At 39.3% G+C, this 19,303-nt stretch overlaps 1 protein-coding gene across 3 annotated transcripts in view; it reads right to left on the bottom strand.

Annotated features, from left to right (window-relative positions):
• The window catches only part of nox4 (NADPH oxidase 4), a 172,901-nt gene that overhangs the window by 34,853 nt on the left and 118,745 nt on the right, over positions 1–19,303 (bottom strand). For 2 of the 3 annotated variants that reach the window (XM_043691547.2, XM_043691549.2), the window contains 3 exons: positions 19,044–19,104; positions 15,762–15,843; positions 1,976–2,095 (listed from right to left, as the gene is read on the bottom strand). In XM_043691547.2, the coding sequence (XP_043547482.2) occupies positions 1,976–2,095; positions 15,762–15,843; positions 19,044–19,104 (263 nt within the window). The remainder of the gene's footprint in view (positions 1–1,975; positions 2,096–15,761; positions 15,844–19,043; positions 19,105–19,303) is intronic. The other variant, XM_087988033.1, reaches the window with a different exon arrangement.

The following is a 19,303-nucleotide window of genomic DNA, read 5'->3' as shown; positions in this document are numbered from 1 at the left end:
TATCGGTTTCTCTTACCACAGACCTGCTCAGTTTCTCCAGCATTTTATGCTTTTAATATATTATTATTATTACAACTAATAATGATGTTCTGGGAACTGGGTGTGAATCCCACCTTGCAGATGGTGAAATCTGAATTCAATAAGTATCTGGAAGGAAAAGCTAGCCAAATGATAACTGCTCAGCCATTGTCATAAAATTCCACATAGTTCACGAATATCCTTTAGGAAAGTAAATCTGCTATTTCTGTCATGTCTGGCTTACTGATTCACACTAATGTGGCTGATTTTTAACTGTCCTCCAAAATGGTTTTGGCAAGTCACACTTGAAAAATCAAATTCTGGCCACATCCAGAGCAAATGAAAGAGAAACACTCAGTAAAGACCAGTAAACATTTTTGGAATATTTTGCAACTTCTATCATTCTCAGATTGAATGCATATTAGGAGCCATGTCCTCACACTAGCCAAAGATGACTGCCCCTTCACTCAGTATTACTTCACTGTTGAGCCAGATCCGGAGTTATGTCTTCTGGTGTGCATAACCAGCTACTTGGAGCTATAAATGAGAGCTATTTAGAGTAAGGAAGACACTGAAATCCCATATCTACACCTTTTTGATCTGCAGTTTAGCAGGGAACAAACATTCTAGGGTATTAACTCTCACCAAAAGTCTCCCAGATTACTTCATTGACATATTTTTAATCCTAAATGTAAATGTCATCAATAGAATGTTAAACAGTTCATTCATGTGAAAGCAACTTGTATATTTTAATTTATTGATGGATGTTTGCAGTGCTTTATAATCAGTTTACACATTTTTCTTCCCTTGTGGTCTAATGGTCACATGGTACAAGGGGTGAACTAAAGACCCATTTATAGATGCCCACTTTTACACCTCTTCAGCCTGATGTTAGATGGTGTGCAAAATAATCATGATGCTGCTTTTGTTATTTCCTTAATGGGAGAACAGTGATGAAAGAGTAGCACTTCAAACCAGCACCTACTTAACTGTTGCTTGGTTAGTGATCCAACAGCACACTCAAGCAAGTAAATTTTAAATTTAATACATCGCATTTTAAAAATCAATTAATGTTCCAACGTCAACCAACCAAACCCCGACTGCTGCTCTTTCCAGCTCTCTTTCAAAAGGCACTATTCAATATGATTCCACTGCTGTTTCAAGTACATTCTGTGACAGAAATTCATTTCAACAAAAAAAAAATCTATATTCACGTGCCTCCTGGGTCTTTTTGGGGATTATCTTAAATCTATACCATTGGTTACCATCCTTCCAGTCGATGAAAACTTGCAAAAGAGGAATCTATTTTGAAAAGGAAGACTTGCTTTGATGAGTTTAGTTTGAAAGGGGTTCTAAAAATAGGTTTTTGGGGTTGAAACCCATTAAAGCAGTTTTTCTAGAAGGGAATATTTTCACTTAGATTCATTATGAAACAGTGCTGAATCAGGCACTAAAAATGATTGGAATAAATTGATTTTACCCTCATTCCAGCATCAGACCTCAGCTTAAAGCTTAGAAAAATACTCACGAGCATATTTCTACTTCCTGCTCCAGCCACGGATAAGGCAATTGCTTTAATGTTAATTATTGCACAATGGAATTGCGAATACTATTAACTGGTTTAACTATTTTTACATCAGACATCCTAAATCTAATGGAAGGACATTTTTAAAATCAATTGTAAGAGCTCGTCTGTAAACTGATGCATCGCCAGGTTTTGTATAAGTATTTGCACACTTTCATAATTGAGAATAAAGGAGGAAAATCATTATACCATATATCCTTCAAATAAATTAGAGAATATTTTGCCCCTGCAAAATTGAATTGAGCTGAATAGGTACGTTTTCTCTCAAATAAATTTGGGTGATAGTGCACTATTATTCCAATTTACTCCCTTGGCAGCAAGAACAAACACATATTAACCATGAACAAACTGTCAAAAAGAAAATGCACGTACAATAGTGTGTTTAGTACTGAAGCAAAAGGGGTCACTCCAATACCACCGGCCACACAAAGGCTAACCTCATAGTTGAAGACTTCCTCTGATGCACTCCCAAATGGACCATCTATATATAACCTGTTAAAAGAAAACAAAATTAATTTTTCTCCATAAATAAATAGATAGAGTTGCCAAGGTGCTGAAATGTGCTTTATTTCTAATAATTTAAACTAGAATACCTGCACTCAATAATTTGATGAACACACTCCGTTAATTTGTTAAAAATCATTTCAAACACCTTGTAGAAGTTCACTGGATGGGTCAGCGTTTATTGCACATCCAATGTTGCTCTTGAAAAGGTGGTGTAATATGGCTCAGATTTAAGCTCTGCGAGTCCTGCCACATTTTGAATGGTGCTGGGCAATTCAACCACTAACAGGAGGTGGGGGATCAAGAACTATATCCACACTCTCAATATGGAAGCCCAGCACATTGGTGTAAAAATCAAAATTGAATATTTGCATCCATCTTCAGTCAGAAGTGCCAGTGAATGGGCTGTCTTGGCTTCCTGATGAGGATCCCACCATCTTAAAAGTCAATAGACAATAGGTGCAGGAGTAGGCCATTCTGCCCTTCGAGCCTGCACCACCATTCAATATAATCATGGCTGATCATTCCTAATCAGTATCCTGTTCCTGCCTTATCTCCATAACCCTTGATTCCACTATCTTTGAGAGCTCTATCCAACACTTTCTTAAATGAATCCAGAGATTGAGCCTCCACTGCCCTCTGGGGCAGAGCATTCCACACAGCCACCACTCTCTGGGTGAAGAGGTTTCTCCTGAGCTCTGTCCTAAATGGTCTACCCCGTATTTTTAAGCTGTGTCCTCTGGTTCGGCACTCACCCATCAGTGGAAATATGTTTCCTACTGCCAGAGTGTCCAATCCTTTCATAATCTTATACGTCTCAATCAGATCCCCTCTCAATCTTCGAAACTCAAGGGTATACAAGCCCAGTCGCTTCAGTCTTTCAGTGTAAGGTAATCCTGCCATTCCAGGAATTGACCTCGTGAACCTACGCTGCACTCCCTCAATAGCCAGAATGTCTTTTCTCAAATTTGGAGACCAGAACTGCACACAGTACTCCAGGTGTGGTCTCACCAGGGCCCTGTACAGCTGCAGAAGCACCTCTTTGCTTCTATACTCAATTCCTCTTGTTATGAAGGTCAGCATGCTATTATGATTCGGAGATGCCGGTGTTGGACTGGAGTGTACAAAGTTAAAAATCACACAACACCAGGTTATAGTCCAACAGGTTTAATTGGAAGCACACTAGCTTTCGGAGCGACGCTCCTTCATCAGGTGATTGGAAGCACACAATCACCTGATGAAGGAGTGTCGCTCCGAAAGCTAGTGTGCTTCCAATTAAACCTGTTGGACTATAACCTGGTGTTGTGTGATTTTTAACAGCATGCTATTAGCCTTCTTCAGTACCTGCTGTACCTGCATGCTTGCCTTCATTGACTGGTGTACAAGAACACCCAGATCTCTCTGTACTGCCCCTTTACATAAACTGATTCCATTGAGGTAGTAGTCTACCTTCCTGTTCTTGCTACCAAAGTGGATAACCATACATTTATCCACATTAAACTGCATCTGCCATGCATCTGCCCACTCACCTAACTTGTCCAGGTCACCCTGTAATCTCCGAACATCCTCATCACATTTCACCCTGCCACCCAGCTTTGTATCATCAGCAAATTTGCTAATGTTACTGCTGATAACATCTTCTATATCATTAACATATATTGTAAAAAGCTGCGGTCCCAGCACGGATCCCTGCGGTACCCCACTGGTCACTCCCTGCCATTCTGAAATGGAGCCGTTTATCACTACCCTTTGTTTCCTATTAGCCAACCAATTTTCAATCCAATCTAGTACTTCGCCCCCAATACCATGCGCCCTAATTTTACTCACTAACCTCCTGTGTGGGACTTTATCAAAAGCTTTCTGAAAGTCCAGTTACACTACATCTACTGGATTTCCCTCGTCCAACTTCATAGTTACATCCTCAAAAAATTCAAGAAGATTAGTCAAGCATGATTTCCCCTTCATAAATCCATGCTGACACTGTCCTATCTTGTTACTACTATCCAGATGTGCAGTAATTTCATCCTTTATAATAGACTCCAGCATCTTTCCCACCACTGAGGTCAGACTAACTGGTCTATAATTTCCTGCTTTCTCTCGCCCACCTTTCTTAAAAAGTGGTATAACATTAGCCACCCTCCAATCCTCAGGAACCGACCCCGAATCTATTGAACTCTGGAAAATAATCACCAACGCATCCACGATTTCCCGAGCCACCTCCTTCAGTACCCTGGGATGCAGACCATCAGGCCCCGGAGACTTATCAACCTTCAGACCTAACAGTCTCTCCAACACCAAATCCTGGCAAATATAAATTCCCTGAAGTGCAGGTCCTTCAGCCACTGTTACCTCAGGGAGATTGCTTGTGTCTTCCCCAGTGAACACAGATCTGAAGTACCCATTTAATTCCTCTGCCATTTCTTTGTTCCTAGTAATATATTCCCCTGTTTCTGTCTTCAAGGGCCCAATTTTTGTCCTAACCATTTTTTTGCCTTGCACATACCTAAAAAAGCTTTTACTATCCTCCTTAATATTCTTGGCCAGTTTACCTTCGTACCTCATTTTTCCTCTGCGTATTTCCTTCTTAGTAATCCTCTGTTGCTCTTTAAAAGCTTCCCAGTCCTCAGTTTTCCCACTTATCTTAGCTATGTTATACTTTTTCTCTTTTAACTTTATATGTTTCTTTACTTCCCTCATCAGCCACGGCCGCCCATGCCTCCTCCTGGGATCTTTCTTCCTTTTAGGAATGAACTGATCCTGTAACTTCTGCATTATTACACAGAAATATCCACCATTGTTCCTCCATGGTCATCTCTGCTAAGGTATTGCACCATTGAACTTTGGCCAGCTCCTCCCTCATAGCTCCATAGTTCCCCTAATTCAACAGAAGTACAGTCACTTCCGACTGTACCCTCTCCCTCTCAAATTGCAGATTGAAGCTTTTAGTATTATGGTCACTACTTCCCAATGGCTCCTTCACTTCGCGGTCACTGACCAATTCTGGTTCGTTACACAATACCAGATCCAGAATTGCCTTCTCCCTGGTCGGCTCCAGCACCAGCTGCTCTAAGAATCCGTCTCTGAGGCACTCCACAAAGTCTCTTTCTTGAGGCCCAATACCATCCTGATTCTCCCAGTCTACCTGCATGTTAAAATCCCCCATAACAACTGTAGTGACATCTTTGCCACAGGCCAATTTCAGCTCCTGATTTAACTTACATCCGACATCCAGACTACTGTTTGGGGGCCTGTAGATGACTCCCAAGAGGATCTTTTTACCCTTAGTGTAGATAGAGCTTCAAAATACTGACTCTACATCCCCTGACTCTAGGTCCCCCCGCGCAAGGGACTGAATATTGTCCTTTACCAACAAGGCCACCCCACCCCCTCTGCATGTTAAAATCCCCCATAACAATTGTAGTGACATCTTCAAAATGTGTGATCACTCCACATGATGTCGATAAAATGCTGAAGACACTGGATACTGCAAAGGATAAGGACCCTGACAACATTTCAACAATACTACTGAAGATATGTACTCCAGAATTAACCTCACCCCTAGAAAAGCTGTTCTAGTTCAGCTACAAAATTGACATTGATACAGCAATATGGACAACTGTCTAAATATGTCCTGTGTACAAAAAGCAGTGCAAATCCAATCAGTTGATTACCATCCCCACTCTTCTATTTCGATCAACAAAAGAAATGCTGGAAGTGATCGTTGAAAGTGCTATCCAGTGGCATTTACAAAGAAATAACCTGAGCAGCAATATTGTTTGAGTTTCAACAAGTGCCTCCTGACCTCATTACAGCCTTGGTGCAAACATGGACAATGGAACTGGACTCCAGGGTGAGGTGAGAGCGGTATTAAGGTAGTATTTGATTGAGTATGGCATCAAGTAGTCCCAGAAAAACTGGAGTCGATGGGAATCAGGGTAAAACACTGTACTGATTAGACTCATACCTAACACAAAAGGAAGCTGGTTGTGACTGTCAGAGATCAATCATCTCAGCCCTAGGACATAACTGCAGAAATTATGAAAAGAGACTAGAACGGCTAGGACTATTTCACTGGTGTTTAGAAGAATGGTGAAAGGGGAGTCTCATAGAAATCGACAAAATTCTAACAGGATTAGACAGGGTAGATGCAGGAAGAAAGCTTTTACTGATCAGGGAGTCCACATTAGGAGTCACAGTGTAAGGGTACAGGATAGACCACTTTGGACTGAGATAAGAAAACATTTCTTCACCTAGGGAGTAGTGACCCATTGGAATTCTCTGCCACAGAAAGCAGTTGATGTCAAAACATTGTACGCTTTCAAGAAAGATTTAGATATAGTTCTTGGGGTTGAAGAGATCAAAGGAATTGTGGAGAAAGCAGGAGGAGGGTTCTACTCTGTTGGATTATCAGCCATGATTATAATGAACGGCAGCGCAGGCTCGAACGGCTTCCTAGTTTCTTCTTCCCGTTCAAATTTGCTGGGTTTCTTGGTTTCTTAGGGTAGCATCCTGGCTTCGTCATCATAAGTTGCATCATCAATGAGGTTCCCCCAATCAAAGTCACAGACAGGGTGATGATTCACTAATGACTATGCAACATGTGGATCCTAAAATACTTAAGCAAACTGTATTCAAATGTAGCAAAACACCAGGATCATATGAGCTAAATGGCAGGTAACACTTATGCAAGGAATGGAGGGATATGGAGCAAGGGCAGGCAGAATGGATTAGTTTCAATTGGGCTCATAATTGGCACAACATTGTGGGCCAAAAGGCCTGTTCCTGAGCAGTACAGTTCTAGGTTCTAACATTTACAGCACAAGAGTGGTAAGTAGTGACCACCTCCAACAAAAAAAAAATAATCTGACCATTACCTTTTGATTGGCAATGGAATCACCATCACCAAATCTCCCACTATCAAAATCCTGAGAGTTCCCATTGACTATAAAACTAGACCATCCATATAAATATAGTGGCTCCAAAGGCAGATCAGAGGCTAGGAAATCAGACTTCTTCAAACTCACCACCTGTTTCTCAAATTCTTGTCCACAATACGTAATGATTTTAATGCGGTAAGCCAGCTGGACATCACAGAATATGTGTTCCCTGATTAGACCAGATTAACAGAGCTGCAATCAGGGAGATCTGGCTGATATAAAAGAATGAACGCTATGCATATTGAACCCCTGAATATCTAATTCAGAGAGAGGCAGTGTTATTGTCAAAGGCTTTGCACTTATAAATCAAAAGGTGATTGGTAATGGAATGCTGGCCTCTGAAGAGTTATTTTACAATGCACAAGGCACAACACAAGCCAGGAGTGTGATGGAATACTTCTCACTTGCCTCAATAGTGCAGCTCTATCAACACTCAAAAAGCTTAACCACCCACAGAAAAACAACCCACTGATCGGTGTGACACCCAGCACCTTCAACATTCACTCCCTTCATCACTGACATACAATGACAGTTATGTGCACTAACTACTGTATATTATACACTACAGCAGCTTATCAAGGCTTCTTCACTTCACATTCCAAACCCTAACCCCTACTACCAGATGGACATGGGAGAGATGTATGGGGCCAACACCATCTCTAAGTTCCCTCCCAGCCACACACAATCCTGATTTGGAACTATATTGCCATTCCTTCATTAACTCTCAATCAAAATCTTGTAACTCCTTCCTAACAGTACTTTGAGTGTCCTTAGTCCATTTGAACTGCAGCAGTTCACGAAGGCAGCTCCATACTACTGCAACTAGAAACGGGTAATAGATACCAGCTAGGTAGTGAAGCCCACATTCCATGAATGATTTTATTTTTAATGAAATGAATAATGGATGATCAGGGAAGAGATCATGCACAGTGATTGCTTGATGCCTCACTGGAGTCTTTGTGGAAGAGGTGGAAAGAAGGAAAGTTTTCCTACATCTGTTGCAGTATTGGAGAAAACCCTCTACAGCATATATTCCAGGGACTGTGGCAAGAAACTGCAGCAGAGGTCAATATCGGACACATTGCTCTATAGACATGGAGCCAAAGCCTGAGGCAGTTTAATGATTCAATTATTCACATGAGCTGTCAAATCTAACAGGGCATCTTCAAATCCTATATTCAATCCTAACCTCAGTCATTGGTAAGTTCTGCACCCCATCATTTACATACTAACAATCACTATCAATGGACTTTTAATTAATGAATCATATGGTCTACCTAGGCTATAAGTCAAACATCTACTTTTCATAGCTGAGACACACTGGCAGCTATTGAATTAAAACAGTCATGCTACCCAAACATATTGCAAGATACTCACTGATGCCATCTTTCTTGCAAGAGATTGGTGCACAAAGGAGAGAGCAAGAATCAACAGGAATATAAGAAACAAAACTTCATGTTTTAAGTTTTATGGAGGACACAGTGCTTGCCATTATGGGAAGGAGATTTGCAAACAGCCCATCTTTCCTCTTCATCCTGTTCTTTCTATCAGCTTGTCCTGTCTTGCAATAGCCTCCACGTATTCACTCAGCTGTGTTTCAAGTGAAGATGACCTGTTAAACCACCAAGGTGAAAAACAACTGGCCTGTGAAACTTTAAACTAGTATGGAAAAGCACCCAATCATATGAAATAAACCTGCTATTAACCTGCAAGTTAATGATCCTTTTAAATAGCACTGATGAGGGAGTCCTTCATCCTACGGAACATTCGTGCTGATGTACAGGGTTAATAAAGGGCACATGCTGCAGCAAAAAAACTCCAAAATTGAAGTGATGGAGAATCAAATCCATCATGATATGCTTATTTTTAAAGCTGCTGGCAATCATCAGGTTCATGAACACAGGAGACTCTATAATTATACCTTTCATGCACTTCTGTCAGAAGTGAGTGCACCTATCTCACTTCCTGCAGCTCGTTTTAGATGTCTCATAACATCTGAAAACTGAACACTGAAGCATTAATTTCAGCCCCTGAACTTTTATTTGATCCTCAATTTTCACAAATTTTTTCAATTTTTACAGAAGATATTGAGACATCTCAGGTGGCCATCTAAAACTGATATTATGCAAATAACAATGAGATGTTTAACATGCTTAAGAATCCTTTCTGGAAAATTATCTCTCAAGGGGTTTTTCAACATTTGCTATGGCCTAAAGGTTATCACCAGATGTGATTTTAAATTCAGGTATTCAGTTTTCACATGGAATCAACAGGGGTATGACTAATTCCCATTGAGCAATTTTCCCTCACCTCCCAGTCCCTTCTCATCTCTTCAAAGATTTATTCAATAATAACTACTAAGGATAACTACCTGCCCAAGTGGTTTTGCTCAAAACATCAACTCTCCGCTCTTCGGGTGCTGCGTGACTTGCTGTGCTTTTCCAGCAGCAGGTTGCTTCTGAAGCAAGTGGATTCACGATGGCACTGACACAGGGCGATTCTTTGCTCTGTCTTCAACAGACCTCATTCTTACATCTCTTACAATCATTCTGCACTTTTAAACCTCAATTATGCCTCACTCGGTTCAATCACCCTATGAAGTGCATATCATTGTATGTTATGATCTGCCTGTACAGCACACAAAACAAAACATTTCACTGTACGTAGGTACATGTGACAACAATAAATCAAAACAGAAATGGTGACAATGTTGAATGAATAAGTTCTGTGACCCCGATTTTGAGCTAATCTTGTAGCTTCAACTTCTTACACATGTCATGTATACTGATGTTGAGGTTTAACATTGACTCCAGACCTCATTAAATCTCATGGCTTCAAGTCAAACATAGGCAAGGAACCTTCTTGCTGATCAACACCTACCATTAGCCCTCTCAGCTATCAAGTACTCCTCTATTTTGAAACCAATTAGAATAAACACGGAGAGAAACAGGGAACAGAATTGCTCTGGATGGGGAATTTCAATTATCATAGCCATTGTCAAGAATGGCTTGGTACCACTCTCAATTGAAGTGGCAGAGTCTGAAATGACATAGCTGCTATATGGGAGCTGCAGTAGGTGGTGAGGGAGACAATTGAAAAGGGAAAAAAAAAAAATCAACTGGCATTGTCCTTACCAATCTAACCATCACAGATGTGTCTTGACAGTATCAATAAGAATAACTGCCACACAATCCTTAGGAAGACAAGAGCCTCATCTCCACATTGAGGATATCATACATTGTATTGTGTGGCATTACCAACCTGCTCAGATTTTGAATGCTAGCAACTAAAACTGGGTATCCATCAAATGCAACAGAGCAGATGGGAGTTTGGTAGCTACAAAAAGGGACATGAGGGCATGCGTAAAAGCCCTTCTTAGAGGATTATGTAGGTTTCTTGTGGGTTTTAACTCACGGGGTGACTGCTGTGAGGAGCCAGTCAGTGCTGCTTTCAGAAAGAAAACCGAGATGTGACATCACAAGGATGTATTTGGTGTTTGACTGATGAGTATTTTGTTTTCTTTTCTCCTATTGGGGAAAAACTTCATGCCTAGCACAGATGAAGATGGTTGTAATTGTTGGAGGTCAATCACCTCAATCCTGGAACACCACTGCAGCAATTCTTTAAGATAATGTCTTGGGCTTCAATCACTTTTATTCCATTATAAACAAGTGGGATATTTGCTGATTATAGTACAATGTTCAGCACCATTTGCAACTCCTCAGATATGGAGGCCATCTGTGTCCATAAACAGCAAGACTAGGACAACATTCAGGCTTGGGGTGAAAAGTGGCAAGTAACATTTACACAAAAGTAGCGCCAGGCACTGATTGTTTCCAACAAGAAAGAATCTAACTATCTTCCATTGATATTCATTGGTGTTAGCATCACTGAATCTCCCACTATCAAAATTCCTGAGAATTACAATAGGGCAGAAATACAGCCATAACATTCATTTAATTCTGTGTCAACATGGATCAAAAGTTAGGAATTCTGTAATGAGTAACCCACTTCCTGAGTCCCCAAAGATTTTCCATTATTGATAAAACACAAATCAGGAGTCTGGTGAATACTTTCTACTAGCCTGGATGAGTACAGCTTCAACAACACTTGAAAGATTCTACACTATCTACCTCAAAAGAGGCGACCTTGACCACCACCTGGAAAATTTAGTTCCTGCACCACTAATGCACAGTAGCAGCAGTGTGTCTCAGCTGCAAGTTACACTGCAGGAACTCACCAGGGTTCCTTTAACAGCACTTTTCAAACCCATGACCTCTACCAGCAAAAAGGACATTGGCCACAAATGAACTGGGAATACCACCACCTGCAAGTTCCCCACCAAACCACTCACCATCCTGTCTTGAGAAAAATCACTATTCCTTCAGTGTTGCTGGGTCAAAATCCTGTATCTTCCTTCCTAAAAGCACTGTCAGTGTATTTACAACACAGAAGAAAAATCTCAAGAAGGTAGCTCATCACCTTCAAGGATTATCAGGGATGGGTAATAAGTGCTAGCCTAGCCAGCAATACCCACATTCTATTAATCAATACAAGTACAGTTCAGGCCTTGACAATTCTAGCCTATTTGATTTAATAACAAATTTTGTAGAAGTTATCGGAAATATACAGACAATATAATTAGATGTCAAAGATTCAGCATGAAGCCAGTCTACAACAATATGTTCTGGTATACCATTGAATCAAGAAACAGTCAATTCAGTCCTACAAATTTACCTATTCTCCTGAAGAAAGGGAGAAATACCTGCGAGTTCACACCGTTTAAACAAATTTATAACGTGTAACATGTACACATCACAGCAAGGATTTAAACTGCCAAAATTTTGCCAATATTAAGAATTTCTGCCTTGGTAATGGATCTATTTTTATGGCATTGCTTGTGACAAACAACATACACCAGGCAGGTTGCCAAAAATGATTCCTTTAAGCATCTGTGATGGGGAAAGTATCCTGGCCCTTGACAATTAACTTCTTACAAGGACAAGGACCTGTTTAAGAAGGCTATAAATAGTAGGTGAGGCAGTCTCCATATTACACTCAGCTAGCTCCCAACTAATAAACTTTTCTGCAGCCCAAGCACTGAAATGGAGCAATCATAACTTTATTATTTGTTTTCCACTTATTTAGAAATCAATAATACAATTTTAATAATTAAAGTAGCGGGTGCACTGGTATAAATCATCCAATTCTTAGATTAAAGTAGCGGGTGCACTGGTATAAATCATCCAATTCTTAGATTCTTAGATTCTAGAAAAATCCAGGAGAATTAGAAAGTTGTCAAAGTAACACCCATGTTAAGGCCAGTTAGCTTTACATTCATTATCATAGAACATTTAAAAGTACAAAAAAATCAAGCAGAGTGAGCATGCCTTTGTGAAGGTGAAATTATGCCAGACATATTTATTAGAATTTTTTGAGGAGGTACCAAGCAGGATAAATAAAAGGGAACCAGAAGATACAATATATTCAAATTTCCAAAACGTGTTTGATACAATACTGCACAAGGTTACTTCATAAGACAAGAGCCCATGATGTCCTGGCAATATCTTAGAAAGGATAGAGGATTGGCTGACTAATAGAAGATAGACATTTGGGATAAAGGGGGCATTTTCAGGATGGTTACCTCTAACGAGTGGCCTGCCAAATTGCAGGGGCTACAATTCTCTTCTATATAGATTTGGATGAGAATGTACTATAGGTAAATTTGTGGATGACACACAAATAAGTGGAAAGTTGTGCAGACTTTTTTGTGTAATCCTCACAAGTATCTAGACATGTTATGTGAGTGGGCAAAAAACCTAGCAGATGGAATATAATATTGGAGAATGAGAGATTATATAGTTTGATGGGAAAATAGAAGAGCTGAATATTTAAATAGAGAGAAACTGCAAACTGCATTACAGCGGAATTTGGGAGTCTTTGTGCGTAAATCACAAGTTCATCAAGTAATAGGGAAAGTAAATGGATTGGTGGCCTTAATTTCAAATAAAAAGGAGTATATACATAGGGAAAGCTTACTAAAAATATATTCGGCACTAGTCATACAACACCTAGAACATGGAGAACAAGTCAGTTCCCTTATCTAAGGAAAGATATACTGATATTGGCAACAGTCCACAGACACTTCACTATGTTGAATCTGGTAATAAGGGACTTTCTCTTGACAAGAAGAGTTTAAGTTAGACCTGCAGTTATTGGAGTTTAGAAGAACGAGAGGATGTCTTAGTGAAATGTATGCAATTCTTCGGGAGCTTAACAGGGTAAATGTGGTGAAGTTATTTCCCCTTGTGGCAATCTCGGACCGGAGAACATAATCTCAGAGTACAAAGTTGCCTATTTAAGACAGAGGTGAAGAGGAATTTCTTCTCGGATGGTACTGAATCAATGGAATTCTTCAGAATAGAGGGCTGTAGAGGGTAAATCGTTAAGTCCATTTAAGACTGATTTCTACTCAGTAAGAGTATCAAGGGTTATGGGAGAAAGCAGGAAAGTGGAGTTGAGGATTGCTAGATCAGCAACAATTCCATTGAATGATGGAGCAAGCTTGATTGGCTAAATATCCTACTTCTGTTCCAACATCTCTTAATCTAGTTTTCACCTAGAGAAGGTGGGCAGGGACACCCCTTGCAGGACAGTCTCAGAACAAAGGGCATAATCTCAGAATAAGGAGTTGCCCAACAGATAAATGAGGAGGAGTTTTTTTCCCTCTGACAGGATAATGAATCTGTGAAATTCTTTATCACAGAGGGCTGTGGAGGCTGGACAGTTAAATACATAGAAGGCGGAGACAGACAAATTTAAAATCATGAAGGGAATCAAGGGTAATGGGAATAAGGAGGAAAGTGGAGTTGAAGATTATCAGATCAGACATTATTTCATTGAATTGAAAAGCAGATTCAATGGGCTGAACAACCCATGTCTTACAGTCACAGAAGGTGGGAATGGTCACTGATAACTTTGAATTTTATCAGGGCATAGGTTTTGAAATGTATCACATCAAAGTATTGCCAGCCTCATGAGATCATGTGGGTATTTAGTAATGAATACATTGGAGTTCCTGTCAGCATATTCCAGACATCTCTGCAGCACTAAAATATGTGGTTGTGAATGTAGAGGGGATTATCAGCTTAATTACTGGAGATGGTTTTTAACATAGTGTAAACAAAATTTGGTGTTTCATCAATCTGCTACTTTGAGAGGTTTAGGAATAAACTAACTTTGGATCTGTCTTTCTTAATTTTACATTTAAAGCAAATAAAGCTATTTCTTAGCTGTTTCTCATACACTTTTAGTATGTCTGTCAGTGCAAAACTAAAATCCTCACAGGAAGTTAATTAAAGGGCAGTCACCAAGAATTTATGGTTGGAAGCCACAAAAAACCTTGAATAATCATACACGCACCAGGAATCAATATGACACTCAGTTGCAAGACACTTTTCTACCAAATAGATCAGTTCTTGTATATAGAGTTCAAATGATTTGAAAAGTGATTGAAATAATTTTGACTGGCCCCACCAGCATGCATTGGCCAAGTGCTAACACTCAGCTGTTTTAAACAGTTAATGTAATCCTTCACTTCCTATTCACTCCAGCAGCATTGCAGTGATTCCTTTAAAATTCATTTATCTAATCAAAAAACTGTGCTTGTTCTTCAAAGAACTTGACTAATAACACACATTTCCATGATAGTTGCTCTTTTTTCAGTTAAACATTATTTTGTTGAAATTCACTCAGACTTATTTAATTATCAATGAACACAGGCTGAAGTGCTAATTGCTCAGGAAGCTTTGCTTCAGAGCTAACAGAACAGAAATGGAGGAAAAACACCACATATTTTCCTTAGTCCATATAGAATTGAACTGTGAATACTTTCCATTGTATTCTTGATCACATGTCATGTATGAGACAGTGTAGCTGTCAACTCAAGTCAAGTTACGACATGTAGAAAGACAGAAGAGGAATGCAATATAGGAAATGAAAACAGCATTCTGACATGACTCATTGTGCATTGCTGATAATTAGGCTGACAGTCTTAAGAACCAGCAATTAAAGCTGCAAGGCTTCTCCAGATGGACATTTTGTGAAGGCTTGCATGAATAGTATATCTTAAAGTTCTGGTTTATCAAATGCATGCAGGGTCAGATATTTACCACAAATGATTTGAATATGTTTGGAAAATTTACACAGTTATACATAATTAACTGGTGTTTCAATTCAAAAACAGATGATCAATTATACCAGTTCTTTTACGTATGGTCAGCTCTAGGATTGGACTTAGTACTGAAGATATACTTGCCATTTTGCAAATAACTTTTTAAAAAGTAGCCCTTGATGACATTTGTACAATTTCCATGAATTTATACTACTCAGTTATTTACCTATCAATATAATTTGAATTCCATTCGTTTTTTCAACGCTTCCCTCACTGGCTGACCACCTGGGCATCAAAATGAGCTCACAAAATTCTCTCTCTCTCTCACAGTCTTCTCTCCTTCTTTCCTTATCCCATCTCTCTGCCTTAGTCAAAACATACAATGCCCTCTAACTTTGCTTGCATGACTACTTAGTGTTTGATACTAATTCATGGACTGTAGGATATCAACTAATATTAAGGTGGCATAACTATCATATTAACAAGGACTACAACTTAAGTAATGTTCATTATTGTAAAGAACTACATGATTCACTCAACTTACTTTGGGTAAGTTCTCTGCTGCAGTATAGGCAGGATCTCTGTATCCAAATTTGGATCAAGTAGCAGCAGTTCCCTAAACCTTTCTGCAAGAGATTACAAAGATTAATCATGAACCAGTGTATTAAAATTCAATGCATAATAAAGATATCAATATAAAGGTCTCTGCAAAGGGTAGCATGATATGCCCATTTCTCTGAATGAATTTAAGTAAAAAATACTGTCAATATTTAGCTGGTTCTTGGGAAAATATGTAAAAAAAAGTTGTATTTACCTTTAATATACGTAAGTATTCTTTATATCACAAATAGTGTGAAATAGGTAACACGATGGCTGGAGTGAAGATAGTAAGAGCTGAAATTCCTGAGGTGTGATAAACTAGCAAAGAAAACTTCCAATATAATCTGGTCATCAAAGAATATTGTACTCCATAAAGACTAACCAACATTTTTCTTCTACAAAATTGATAGAGAAAGTTGTATAAATTTGTGCTAGATTTTCATATCCTGAGGTGGAATGGTAGAAAATAAATCGTGCACAAGGTTGATGACTGAAACCCCACTTCAGGTTATAATCTTTTTAAATGAACAACAAGGGATTTGGATTATAATGGGACATAAGAGAAAGTCAAGAGTCAATGGAAACTTATCAATTAAATTAAAATACCATTATCAGGCATGCTGATGTACCCCAAACCCAACAATCCCTAAAGGCCTCTACTGTTTCAATGGGTTCTTCATGCTGCCTCTCTGTGGACACTCAAGCAAGTCCATAACTACCAAAGAAGGGCAGGCAGTCAGATGTTATGATCCCTGCCATCACCCATTAATCAGACCTGTCGATGGCTACTTTGATCAGCTCGGAGCAGGCCCATGAGGAGGTCTTATGATCTGCCATCCCGCCTTTGCGTGGAATACATATTGATCAGGGGCATGGGTGTCAAGTGTCACCAAAAATTCAAAAGCAACCCTTTTGAAAAAAAAACTAAGTAAGCGTTGCAAATGAAAACAAAGTAAACGTGAATGATTGTTTTCACCAAGCCACAAACTGCATGTGGCCTGGCATGTTGCATCTGTTTCAAGATATTTTCCAATCAACCTGTTCAGAGATGTTATTTCAAACCTGTGGAGTGGGTGGAACTTGAGCATGGGCCTCCTGACTCAGAAGTAGACAATACCAACATGCACTAGAGCAATCTCCACCTCTGTTTCTACCCTTTGCCATTCTCCTGAGGGTGGGAAAGTGTCAGTGCTGCAGAATAGACCTATGCTTATCAATTAGGGACTCATTAAGAGGAAATTCCCAGCTAACTAGTTTTAATTTTTTTTTAAAAAGTGAAGTTGCTGGACGTTAGCAGTTGTCAGGAATCAGAGCGGCTCAATAAACGCAGAATGGGGTTAGCATTATCTTTCTTAAGGTGCAGTTGAAGTGGCATTGAAGAGGTTGAGCACAGCAGAACGATGTTGGACAATCACAAAATTAATGACTGATTTTAAGGAACCCATCATCAGCCTACCTTGCCCCAGAATTCAAGCCTTCCACTGCCCCCTGAATTACAGAAAATTTAAATTTCATTAACTCTTGACCTAAAATATTAATATGCAATGGCTGCAGAAACAAATCACAGCGTGGCTCACTTTTTGACTAACTCATGCACGTGCCAGCTCATTGGATACGATCCATCTTTTGGGAAATTGTCGACTCAATCAAAATAGCAGCTGCTTCGTGTTTTGTAGCAGGGAGGATTGGATTTGTGATCAGACTGAACACAACTCCCAATGACTGTGCTTAATGGGAAAATTCAACACTTAAAATTTCTAGAAAACCTTCAATTATATTCCACATTTAAAGCTTGTTCAAAAGCTGAAAATAATTGGTAATCACGGAAAATCTAGATTTGATTCCCACAAAAAATTCTTCTGAAGCAATAAAGCAACAAATATAGTTGAATGATGCTAGAGCAAGATTGGAAAGAACAATGATAAATGAAAATCATGTCAACAATATTAAAAAGAAATATTGGTGCCACACATATTGGTGATATTTGACATGTCCCTTTCACTACTCTCAGGTGCTCTATCCTCTGAGCTCTGTGACCACACTTCAGAGCTCTTCAATCTTCCTGCTGTCTTGCTGTCATCACAGACTTTTATCCGTGGCAGGTAAGTCTACAGTATAACTCAAAAATCTAAATTCTGAAGCTTTCCTCCTTGCTATTCATCACATCCCAGCTTTTGTTTTATCTGCAAACACACTGATAAAACCTTCTATCATTGCCTCTGAGTCATTAATGTACATTACAAATAGCAAGGGACAGGACCAAAAATCCTGCTGTACACCACTGGACACAGACATCCATCACAAAAACAAGCTCTCCATCAGCTCGTGTCATTCTGAGTACAAATGATGATGATTATGGCTGTTGAAGGTCAATGATCTTAGCCCCAGGCCCATGCTGCAGGGTATCCTGTGGGTAGTGTCCTGAGCCATGACCTTCAGCTGCTTCAAGGATTTTCCCTCCAGCACAAGATCAGAAGTGGGCATGTCTGCTTATGATCGTATAACAATCATTTCCATTCACAGCTCCTCAGACAAGGAAACAGTTCGAAATCTGTATACTAGACCTAATCAACCTTTAGACTGGCAAGTGACATTCGTGCTGTGCAAATGCCAAGTAATGTCCAACAAGATAGCATCTAACAATGATGGCTTCACTATCAACAAATCTCCCGCTGTTGATAATTCACTTGTAATGAATTGGCAATGTCATTGAACTAGTAATTCCGAGGGATCTAATATATGGGAACATGGATTCAAATCCAACCATGTCAGTTGGTGGAATTGGAGTTCAATTAATAAATCTGGAACATGAAGCTACTCAGTAATGGTGCCATGAAACTATCACAGATTGTCATTAAAAAAAACCAAAAACCTCATTCCATAATGTCCATTATAAAGGACATGTGCCATCCTTGCCTGGCCCTACATATGATCCTAGAGCTACAATAATACGTTTGGTTCTTAACGGCCCTCTGAAATGGCTTCACAAACCATCCAGTTTGAAAAACAATTATGGATACGCAACAAATGCTGGCCTTGCTAGCAGCACACAAATTTCACAAAAGAATAAAAGAAAATGGGGCAAGACATCAATGTTTAGTATTACATTAATTGCTCAGGATACAAGGGTAGACTTGGACAAGAAAGCTTCTGGATAGGATTTATCATAATAAGGAGACACACTGTATCTCCATACTTGGATTCAGTTATAAAATTTTGGACTTACCTGTCCAATCTCCTAGAACACGGATATGAATACCAAACGTTCCTCTATTTTCTGTAGGGCTCTAGGAAATTAACCAATGTAGAAATTATTATACAATGAAAAATCCAGTCTATGCTTCACTTTCTATTAATTATGAAATAATGCATGATAATCAGTAAATGACACTTGAACTTTCCCAATGCTAGTCTTCTAACTGAACATAAATTCAGTTTTATCAGCAGGATCTTCAGACTTTAAATGTTCCTGGGCGAGGAACAAGA

The sequence above is a fragment of the Chiloscyllium plagiosum genome, unplaced genomic scaffold, assembly GCF_037043375.1.
Source record: "Chiloscyllium plagiosum isolate Xiang-an unplaced genomic scaffold, Cpla_swu_hap1 HiC_scaffold_6, whole genome shotgun sequence".
In the NCBI taxonomy this organism is placed as follows: domain Eukaryota; kingdom Metazoa; phylum Chordata; class Chondrichthyes; order Orectolobiformes; family Hemiscylliidae; genus Chiloscyllium; species Chiloscyllium plagiosum.
Note: the sequence above shows the minus strand (reverse complement) of the source record. Positions and strands in the feature narration are given on the sequence as shown.